The following is an 11,567-nucleotide window of genomic DNA, read 5'->3' as shown; positions in this document are numbered from 1 at the left end:
TGAGAAAAAGGGGGTGGTAACATATTATATTAAACACTTAGTTTTGGCATTACATACTCAAATCAAGCAGCAGATAGGACCTTAGCAGGTTCCTTTCAACAAAACCAATCAGCTCCTGGTATTTGCTCACGGTTGAGGGGAAAGCCACGCCCCCAGCAGCCAGGTTGCAGCACCTGAGAACACAAGTAGGCACTACATCTCCATCACGTCAGCACTGACAGCACACCATGATGCCACGAGATCTGACACATCTGAGACACTGCACTTACTGCGGTGTTATACTGTGGCTGCTTTTCTTGGGAACTGCTGCAGATTTACCCATGTGCAAAGAGGTGAGAGGATTCAGCTGTTGGATAAGAAAAAACTCGCAGGTTACAATTATTCTCTTCTGTTAGTATGGATTTTAAAATTCATGTTAAGCCATAAAGTGTTTAGAGTATTTTGGTAACATACTGGTTAAAAGGGAAGCTAGTTTAAATCCAACAAAATATCCAAGAAGAAATGAGATGTGGGAAGTAGGAGTAACTTTAGTCCTGCTGTATCTTTTGTATGTGCAGGTCTGAATAATAGCTGAAATTTGAGACATAATTTGCAGGGAAACTTGTTCAAGCTGTGTATTTAGAAGTTGTAGCATTAAAGCACTCGACTGACTTGTTATCACAGACAGCAGTTTATTTTAACAAAGATATTTTGGCCTCATTCCCGTATTTTGTTTGAGAAGCATATGTTTCCTTTGTAAGGCTCTGCTCCCATCTGTGTTACTATGGCCATCTTTTACTCATTTTACTGGCACTTCCATATGTTGCTTTATCTTCTTTGTTCCACATTTATCGGTTCCAATTTGCATAACAGCAGTACTTTTTGATAAAAACCCTTTTTCCTTTTTGACATTAAGCTTTTGTTGACACTCGACAATGAGTAAAACCAGTGGGTTTATTATTGTCATTTTAGTGAGATAATAAAATTTAAGTTCAGGCAGGAGCTGTGGCAGGTGAGCCTGTTTCCACAACAGTTTCTTTGACCCTGAAGTACAGCTGTCATGATGTCCTGTTGCCTTGGTTTCCTCATGTTTGTTTAAATGAAGTGATCAAGTTAAGGGACATCTCCACTTTTTTGCATTTTTACAAGAGATCCTCCCACCCAAATTCATATTCATTTCAAAGGGCAGCAAACAAAAAGGAGCTCTAATAGAAAAACAGAGACAGAAGTGCGGCTGCTGTGTTTCTGTTAACTATTAATCCAAAAAGGCCGTGTGTGGGTTTGGATTGGTCTGCTAAGTGACCTTCTGTGGAATATTACACCCTGTTGTTGACTAGAGACCAAATCTTGAGATTACCCAGAGCTCAGTATTCATGGCTTGTTTCAGGTCTTAACCTTTATTGTTAATGTATTTTCCAAAACATATCCATTTGGGTGGGACAGAGTTCAGAAGTCACGAATTGTAATGGAAAAGTAGTTACACCTGCAACCCCCTTGTCGTCCAAGACACTGAAATTTTATGTTTACAGAAGGACTGATTAGCATTTTCCTCCCTAGCATAGTAAATAAGCTCTGAAGGCTGCAGAGAAACCGCAGCACATCCTTGATAAGGGAGAACAGCTGAGACGGCCTCTATGATAAATAGTGGCCTCACCTCTTATTTGTAAAAGAGGATGGACTCACTAGCGGCCAGAATACCAGTGGTGAAATGACCTAGTGATCTAATTTAGCAAAAATGTGTTTTCTTTATTATGCACAATGAGTGGACATTCACTAATCTTTTGGTTCTGAGTTATTTGGGTTTTTTTTGTCTTTCTTTAGCTCTTGTGAGACAAACTAAGTTGAGTTTAGTATTGCTTATTGGACAAAGCACATTTTATGGCATCATCATGAAAAGTGAGAAATAAAGAGGGAACTTTTTCAGTCATTGCCAGTAATGAATACTTGCTGCCCTAACTATTCTACATCATTTTAATTTACTTTGCATTCCACCGTACTTCAGGGTTTGTATATTTTACAAAATGTGCTCTTTTATTCAGCTGTGTGAAACTCACACCTGTGTTTTGGTCCTACAGTCAGACTATCACTTTGAGTACACGGAGTGTGATGTACTCGGTTCAAGATGGAGGGTAGCGGTTCCAAACAAAGCTGACACGTGTACAGGTCTTCCAGATCCAGTCAAAGGCACCCACTGCAGTGAGTTTCCAAATCTTTGGTCTTTATTACAACTTCATTCCAAAGTGTATGTCTCCATGGAGCTTTTACGTTTTTGCGATCCATCTCTCTTCTTGATTTTAGCCTTCTCCTGTAATGAGGGCGAGTTCCTTGACATGCAGTCTCAGCAGTGTCAGAAGTGTGCTGCTGGTACCTACTCTCTGGGCACCGGTGTGGCTTTTGAAGATTGGGACAGTCTTCCAGCTGGTTTTGTCACTCATGGGGTGATGACAAATGAGGGGCAAGCTCTTACAGACTGCTCCAAGTTAGTGTTCCTATATATCTAACTAATTTGTTTAACAATAAAGCAAGCCTTCCTGTTTTCTCTTTCTTAACATACTGTTTCTGCTGACTATGTCCTTACAGCTCCACCTGGAAACCAAAGGGTGACCATGTAGTGTCAAACACAGATGAGTGCACTGCAACACTGTCCTATGCTGTGAGCCTGAAAAAACCTGGAACATTGTCCTTTGAGTATTTCTACCCCGACAACAGCATCTACTTTGAGTTCTTTGTAAGTTTTCTGTTTTTACGCTGTGCGACTGTTGCTAATATGCCAGGAGATTATTTCTCTTTTCTTTTTTTTAGAACACTTTACAATAATGGTACAAATCATACTCAACTAATGCATAACTCATGATGAACTAATGCATTAATTAATGAAGGTTCTATCATAAATTCCTGATCCTTCATTAGTTAATAATGCATTAGTTTATCATTGGTTATGCATTTGTTAACTATATGATTTGTACCATTTCTGTAAGTTCAGACCTTTTTATCCTCGCTCATATAGGTTCAGAATGACAAGTGTCAGTCAACAAACTCTGAAAGCCGGTGGATGAAGATCTCAGTGAATGACTGGAGCCAATACAAGGTTTACACTTTACCACACTTCCATGGCTTCTGAGTGTTATTTGCTTGTGTGGTTTGATGGTAGCGGTCTTGTATGTTTATATTGACTCTGTGCAGGCAGAGTTGAGGACTGGCAACAATGTGCTGTACTGGAGAACTACAACGTACACTCTGCAGGGTAGTGCTGTCAAACCTGTGCTGTTAAAAAACATTCAAATCTCAGGTACAATAATGCCTTTGAGTGTATATATATCATGCGCACAGGTGTTCTAAACACATTTACTCCCCAGGATCCCGACTCAGTGAATAACTGAATACTTATTGATGGTTTTACTCCAGGGGTGTCCTACACATCTGAGTGTTTCCACTGCAGACCCGGCACCTATAGTGCAAAAGCAGGATCTGCACGCTGCACCCCCTGTCCTTCTGATACCTACTCCAACAAGGGTGCCACTGTTTGCCATCAGTGTGAAGAAGACAAATACGCTGGTATGCCTGTTTGCATTTCTAATGCTCTGTCAACAAGGATCGGTCACTATCATTCACAGCTAATTCTCACAGACTCACAACCTTTGCTTTTTTTTGGATGCAGTTACTAATTCAGGACAATCGGCATGCGTGTATATTTACTGCCTAAATGGATACTGATAGACCTTATCACTGAATGCTGACACGAGCTGCGCATTTTCCCTCACCTATTTCTATTGACTTTATGTTTACAGGACCTGGTTCAGGGAGCTGCAAGCCAAGACCTGCCTGTACAAACAGTGATTACTTCTACACCCACACCCCCTGTGACTCTGAGGGAAAGGTAAAGCTGAAGAAAAATACTAATACAGCAGAGACAAACACAGACAGATGTTTTTCTTAAAACAAACAAAAAAAAAAAAACTCCCAAAACAAACAAACAAACAAAAAATCTGCAAACAATCATCTAGCATAGTGTTCTGCAGAGACAAGGGCTTATGTCTGGTTTGCTGGATGTCTTAGACTCAGCTCATGTACAAGTGGATTGAACCAAAGATCTGCAGTGAGAAGTTAGAGGAAGCAGTAAATCTTCCAGCATCGGGGGAAAAGCAAACCTGTCCACCGTGTAACCCAGGCTTCTTTGTCTCCAACACCTCCACCTGCGAGCCCTGCAGCACAGATTCCTACTCAAATGGAACAGGTGATGGAACTTTATGGTAATTTTATGGATTTTATTAGCAAAGATAAACTTTTAAAGATGCTGAGTATACATTACAAATGTATACCTTTTGTGTACATTACAAAAAGTATTCCTTACTCAATGGAAAGCTATGTTATTTCCTCAGGTTATTTTTTGTTGTTGTGTGCATAAGTGGTTTATGTCTCTGTAGATTGGCTTAACCATGAGAGGGATTTAATTTAATACACAAAATAAATCAGGAGACTGATAGTGAAATATTGCATTTAAATGTGTTTCCATATATTCTGATGACTAATGTTACTGTGGAGATCTAAGATGTTCGATAAAGGTAATGTAGTAATGCTGAGTTTAATTTGTATTGAATTAGCATTATATATAAATGCCATAAAATTAATCACATTGCTTCGAAACAGCAAAAAACAAGCAACAATCTGCAAACAACAAAAAGAAAGCAAACTCATGTAAAACAGGTAATCTTGTGTATTAAATCTGAATTCATGCAAAGACACTGACTTTTATCTGCCTGTGCTTGCATGTAAATAGTGATATAATCCACGTGGTTATCCATCATATACTTTATTATGCCAGTAAATCATGATAATATCACATTATTTATTCTCCCAGTTTGCACAAAGTGCCCTGTTGGTACAGAGCCAGTGATGGGATTTGAGTACAAATGGTGGAACACAATGCCAAGAAACATGAAGAGCTCCGTCTTCCGTCAAGAACTCACCGACCTGCGCACTGGTGAGAACCTTAACATCAGGAATTGCCATATAGTACAAGGAAGACATTTTAACACATTCACTATAGCTGAATAAATCATTTCCACAAGACTAGTTATTTGAATTACAATAATCCACTCTAGAAAAGAAGGAAGCAGCAGGATGATGAAAAAGCCTGAGGTGAGGAGATAACGCTAACAGCACAAATGAATAGAAATAAGAGAGACAACCTAAGCTGTTAGTTTTAAATGGTGTAAAGGTTTACAGGTGGCTCGTGAGTTAAATGAAGATTGAGAATTAAAGCCAGAATGTGAGGATGTTATGTGAATGAGTCATTCTTTGAGTGTGTGTGTTTATCAGTTTCTGGGAGGATGACACAGTTGCATGTTTTTGAGGCGGTTGGTGTGTTTTTTTGTGTAATGGCAGCTTGGGAGGTGGCTGGAGAGTATGTCTACACCACACCAGGGGATCAGGACACTGACTACCTGATGCTCACACTCACTGTTCCAGGATACAGGTGAAGACCTTCTTCATCAGGGTTACTCATAAAACATCTTAGTATATGCATCTTGTCCCAAATATGAGTTCTGATCATTATAGAGGAATACATGAGAAGAAAATGTAATAAGATTTTTAAAAAATATCTATGGTCTTCACAGGATGCCTCAGTCCATGGCCAAAGACAGTGAAAGGAGTGAATTATCTCACATCAGCTTCGTCTTTGAGACTGTGTGCACAGCTGACTGCAAGTTTTATTTTCTGGCGGTGAATAATAATTTCTCATGATTCTTTTCTCATGTGGAAATTGCTGATAACAAAAGTTTGATTCTGTCCGAATAACTACAGTGAGCATGTTTGTCTGCAGGGTTACAATAAGTGGAACAATGAAGTAGTGGAGCAGTGGAAAGGCAGCACCAGGAAGCAGTCGTACTCCTATCTGATCCAGAACAACAGCACCGTCAGCTTCACCTGGACATTTCAACGGACTGAGAAATTCAACGTGGCAAGTCTCATGTCACACACCCAAAACATCCCAGCTGATCTACTACTTTTTTATCGTTTCAAAGAACATTTCATTGTGATTTAAGTTTTAGCACAGTCACCATCGCTGGGTAGGCAGCACATCATAGTTTTACTGGCAGTCACGCATCATTCGTACCAGACTTTGAAGTTCAGAGCTTGCAGGAGAGGCTTCGTTCTGTTATTGTGGGGTAAATCCTACTTCTGTGTACAACATAGTAATGTTACACCTATGAAGTCGTTTTCCATAAATAAAATAATGAATAAAACAAAAGCAAAAAGATTAATTTATGATCCCGTGATCATTTTAATGTTTTGTTTGTTGGATACTACAATATAAAAACAGGATGTGCTTACATATCTTTTGTAACATGCTTTTTTTTTGCGTATATATAGTATAATTTATACTTAATCATAGTTTCTCTTGCAGGCACTAATGATGGAGAATGTAAAGCTTGTAAACTGTTATAGACACACAAAGGATTGTTTGAGGGCAAACAGCTGAGTCAGCACAATTTAGCAACGATTGCTGTAAATGTGTTAGACTGCCTCTGAAAACTGTTTCTACAAGCTGTTGTTATACTTCTGTTATCACTGGCTAATTAGTGAGCTTTTTCAGTAAATTACAGTGCATGTTTGGACTCTCCAATATACCACTGCACTCTAGATGGCAATCTTGAGCTGTAAAAACCACTGTGCTCTATTATTGTCATCTCCGTTGCATATTGTTCAGTCTACAAAGGTAGAATATGAATGAGCTTCTTTAGGCTTAACAGGGAACTACAGTTCATGTGCAATATGACTGCTGAATAAGACTTTGTGTGTCTCTTTCCCTCAGGAAAGAAAATACAGTGCTGACTTTGCAAAGATCTATTCAATCCACATCACCAATGTGCTCAATGGTGTGGCTTCTCAGTGTCAGCGTTGTGCTCTGGCATCTGTTAAGGCTGACTCCACCTGTGTCCCCTGTCCACCTGGACACTACATGGTCAGTGAAACAGGAGCGTGTAAGAGCTGCCCACCAAATGCCATCATCTGGACCAGTCAGCCTGTTGGAGAAGCTGCTTGTGTTCAGTGTGGACCAAACACAAAGAGAAATGATGTAAGAAGCTAAATTAAATTAAATTAAATTAAATTAAATTAAATTAAATTAAATTAAATTAAATTAAATTAAATTAAATTAAATTAAATTAAACTAACTCTGCAATGAAAAAGTCTGGATGAATTTATATTAGTGTTTGATATTAAGGGGTTTTCTAATTTACCTTAAAAAGTAGGGGGTGTCTGACTAAGATACCCATTAGTTCCCACTAGTTTTCATATGTAGACATTATTTAAAGGAGATTCATCATGCAGCTTCTAAACTAATTCTGAACCACACTCATCAAATCCTAAAAGTGTAAAGTAAGTTGGGACAACTGAGGCCAGCCTCAGCATTCAGCACATGTGGATTGTACCAGTTTCAGGTGAACAGTTCCTGCAGTTGGCTGACAGTTATTCCACCCTCTGTAAACAGAGTTTGTCTGATGTGCATGTAAATGTGCCTGCTGACACCCTGACCTCAACCTGCAGGCCCACACAGCTTGTCTCAGTGACTGCACGTTGGACGTACAGACAAAGCCAGGGGTCCTGCTACACTATGACCTCACCCCCTTGTCCAACATCACTGGCTTTGACAGCAGCCCTCGCTTCACCAACAAGGGCCTCCGATACTTCCATCGCTTTAATTTGGGTCTGTGTGGGACGGAGGTAAGAAAGCTGAGATCAAAGGTTGTTTGCTTTTGATAAATTCATATTGATGCACATATCACCTCACTGTGTGCTTTTCACAGAGCCGAGTGCCAGCCTCTTGTGTGGACAATGTGACAGAGAGAGGGAGAGTGGTTAAAGGTTACATCTGCCAGTCCACTGTGGTTCCCTCTGACATCAGGAGTCAGAGCATGGTGTCCTCACAGCCCTTCCTCATTGGCGACTCGCTCGTTGGTACGGACTCAATCTGCAGCATTTGCTAATGAATTTACTAATCAGTGATACTGAAAAGTTAGACCGACTGACAAAGTTGGTAGATGTTTAACATCAGTACTATGAAAGTTTTTTCTGAACGACCATGGTCACTCTGATCAGAGGGACTGAATCCCACTAATGACACTGTATTGGCAAGTGCACCAGAATTAGACCCAGCAGTTCATGAGAAAAGTCACTTTTTTCCTGTTTTCTGGTCTACTTTTGCCACTGTTTTTGGAGCCAACTGCTGGTTGTCCATGGTGTTGTGTTGGACTTTAATGCATTTATTAATTGCATCACATTTTTTTATCTAGTTATGACCATTTTCTATATCTAGTTTGCCATCATCATCAACATCATAAGTTTTCACTTATTGCAAAATACCTGCAAAAATAGGGCACTCCCATAAGTGACAGCTCAACTTAATTTGTGCAAATTTGCAAATACTTGTATAGTAATATGTGAATGACAATATTCTGTACTCCCAATGAGCTCAAAATGCATTTGTGCTAAGGTTAAAAAAGTGAAAATCAGGGGTTTGATAATTTTTTATTAATTTATATGAAGAGAAAAATAGGTCCGCAAACGAGAAGTAGCTACTTCTACTGGGAGCTACTTCTAGTATGCGGACCCATTTTTTTCCTTTTTGCCAGTATTTGTCTTTGGATCTACCTACCATCTAAACAAGGATGTGCTTGATTAAACTTTTTAAAATTTTTTTTAATTAATTTCTATAGCCTCTGATGCAATATCACATGAAACAACTTTGTGAAGACATTAGCAAAGTGAAAGATATGTTGGTGGTGCTTGAAACTGTATGGTTTATCAGATTATAATGTCATATATCTTTTCTCTTGGAAGGTGTGACTACTGAGACAAACCTGGGTGGCATCTCATCCCCACCATGGTTGTTCCCCCCATTTTCAGGCCTGCCAGATGTGATATTCTACTACAAGTAAATAAGATAACATTTAGCAATTTTCTTTACTAATCCCTTATTTCCCATTTCCTTTTTAATTCTTTTTCTATTTAGAGACAGACTTTGTCAATTTTATTACCGAGGAAAACCATTCTATAAACTGGTCAATATTAGGGGTTAATCTCTGGTGAATCATTGCAGATAGTTGATGTTTGAGTGGGTGTTTTGGGTGTTTTAGCGTTTTTTAGTGTTCATATGCATGTGAAGACAGTTACAGGAATCAAAGATTTATCATTTGGTGAAATACATTTGTGGTTAATATGTTTTTTTTTTTTATGTTTTCAGGTCCAGTGATACAACTCAGGCTTGTAAACAAGGCAGGTCGGCCACCATAAGGCTCAGATGCAACCCTACAGTCACAACTAAAGATCACATTACACTCCCAAGGTACCACTTACAATAACCAAGCACAGTTTTTGATTGTTGTTACTGATGCTTATGCTACATTAAAACAATCACATTTAGCACAAACATTAGACATAAAATCCGCTGAAGGTCAAATGTCTACAGGGCAACTCCCTAAGGAGTCACTTACAAACCAGTGTAGAACAGCTGCTGACATCTAGTAGAGATGGAAATCATCCTTGAGGCTGTCCACTCACTATTTAGCAACATACTGTGTCCATACTGGCAATTTTTGTGTTAACCACAGGAAGAAGCCACAGCAGTTTTTTTCTTATGCTTTTCTTTACAACATTTGCTTTGGCTCTCTGTGTTTTTGTTTCTTTGACAAGGTCCAATTCATGTTCCGTCGATTAGTCTTTGCATCCCTTAATAAGTTTGATCTTCTGCATCTGAAATGTGTAACATCAGACTTCTCACAAACCACACAGCCATGTTGAGCACAGTCTGTTATAGCAATTCTAGTTCATGCTGTCATCTTTTCAGTTTGTAAGCTGGAACTCAGACAAGAATCCTGCTCCCAGTCCTTCCAAGGGACATTTACTCTGTGTGCTTTTTGTGGTAGAAACACACAGGTTTTTGTTTTGTTACCTAAAAACAAAACAAAAAACACAGTACAGATTTAAAATGATTTGTTCTAAAATGATAAATACTTAAAAGTTCCCTTAAATTTTTTTGGGATAGTAACTGAAGTATTGTTTTTCAGCATAAAATCAATTATTTCTGATGAATCTTGGTTGTTGTTACACACTGCACCTTCAATACTTGTAATTCTCTCCCTGATCTGATTTCCTTAACAGTAACTGCTCTGACGGGACATGTGATGGTTGTGCTTTCCATTTCCTGTGGCAGAGCCAGCATGCATGTCCTCTCTGCACTAAAAACCACTTCAGAGAAATCGTCAGTGCTTGCATCCAGGGAATACAGGTAGTGCTGCACAGCCATTGACATTCTGAAAAAATTAACTTTGAGCTTCACAAATCCATCTCAGGTCCCTCATACCTGGTACATGGAAAGAAACAGACTTTTCATTTCATTCAATGGCTTTATTGCAAGAGAGCTATTTTTATCTGTAGGACATATTGACAGTTCACTAAAAATGGTGAAGATAGATTATTATTTTGACCAATGCTAGCACCTAATCACCTGATGGCACCTTATTGCCTGGCTGTAGCGAAAATATGATGGGAATGTCTGTCAGGAAACAAATAAATGCATGTCCTGAAATGTTAAGTTGTTGTTGAAAAAGACAATACAGCAAATTATCCCAGATTAAGGTAAACTGTTTTTATATGTGTGGTAAATCAGATCTTTTGTGTGTGTGTTTTAGAAAACCACCTATGTGTGGCAGCAGCCTGTGCAGTGTTATGGAGGAGAATCACTACCTGCACAAAAACTCAACACTTGTGTGACTCTGGATTTCTGGCTGAAGTTTGGTGTTTCCACAGGAGCAATGGCTGCTGTGCTTCTCATCGGTATCAGCTGTTATTTTTGGAAAAAGACACGCAAGTGAGGCCATTGTGCATTTCCATCAGCGTTTCTAACAGCTCGTACACTGACCAATGATCTGCACTCAGGGTATTATTCCTGTCATCCTCTATCTGCAGGCTGCAGTATAAGTACTCCAAGTTGATGATGAACTCTGGAGGTAAAGAGTGTGAGCTGCCCACCGCTGACAGCTGTGCAATAATGGAAGGAGAGGATGCAGAGGATGATCTCATGGACTTCACCAAGAAATCTTTCTTCACAAAAATTAAGTCTTTCTCCCGAGAGGTCAGTACTCTGCTCATTTCTATCAAAACACTTAGGCTACTGATTGTGCCTCATGACATTATCAATGTATTTGCAGAGGACAACAGACGGATTTGACTCAGTTCCACTCAAATCATCATCTTCATGCCATCAACCAGAGGATGAGGATTCTGATGATGCTTAAACCAGATGATGAACAGTCCCTTGAGCACTGAGGAAGTCTTCAGTTTTAGTGTTAAAAAGTCAGTTTAGTTCAACTTGTCTCTGTGGAGTCCAAAAAGAAATATTTAGAGATCATTAGTAAATAGTCTTAATTAGGAATTTATCTGAAAAATTGCATATAGCAATGTTTTTCTTATTTTAACTTGGCAAAGCCTATTACTTAAAAGCAAACTCCATATTGGCATTTACTGTATTTTATAAAGTCTTGGATATTTTTTATTGTGAAAAAAGTCTTTTTTTTTTTTTTTAA

The 11,567-nt window shown here is 38.9% G+C and overlaps 1 protein-coding gene across 1 annotated transcript; it reads left to right on the top strand.

Moving 5' to 3' along the window:
- Positions 1 to 227: 227 nt before the first annotated feature.
- On the top strand, positions 228 to 11,279 carry elapor1 (endosome-lysosome associated apoptosis and autophagy regulator 1; the record flags this gene model as incomplete). Its single annotated transcript, XM_079238491.1, has 22 exons — positions 228 to 332; positions 2,055 to 2,175; positions 2,278 to 2,458; positions 2,560 to 2,707; positions 2,987 to 3,067; positions 3,163 to 3,268; positions 3,385 to 3,534; positions 3,768 to 3,856; positions 4,036 to 4,213; positions 4,838 to 4,960; positions 5,365 to 5,455; positions 5,598 to 5,703; positions 5,804 to 5,941; positions 6,797 to 7,060; positions 7,531 to 7,707; positions 7,791 to 7,941; positions 8,824 to 8,917; positions 9,227 to 9,328; positions 10,144 to 10,270; positions 10,674 to 10,852; positions 10,951 to 11,116; positions 11,193 to 11,279. The coding sequence occupies 22 exons, from the start codon at positions 228 to 230 to the stop codon at positions 11,277 to 11,279; spliced, it is 2,964 nt and encodes a 987-aa protein (XP_079094617.1).
- Between the last annotated feature and the right edge of the window lie 288 nt (positions 11,280 to 11,567).

This window comes from Telmatherina bonti, assembly GCF_933228915.1.
Source record: "Telmatherina bonti genome assembly, chromosome: 4".
Taxonomy (NCBI): domain Eukaryota; kingdom Metazoa; phylum Chordata; class Actinopteri; order Atheriniformes; family Telmatherinidae; genus Telmatherina; species Telmatherina bonti.
Note: the sequence above shows the minus strand (reverse complement) of the source record. Positions and strands in the feature narration are given on the sequence as shown.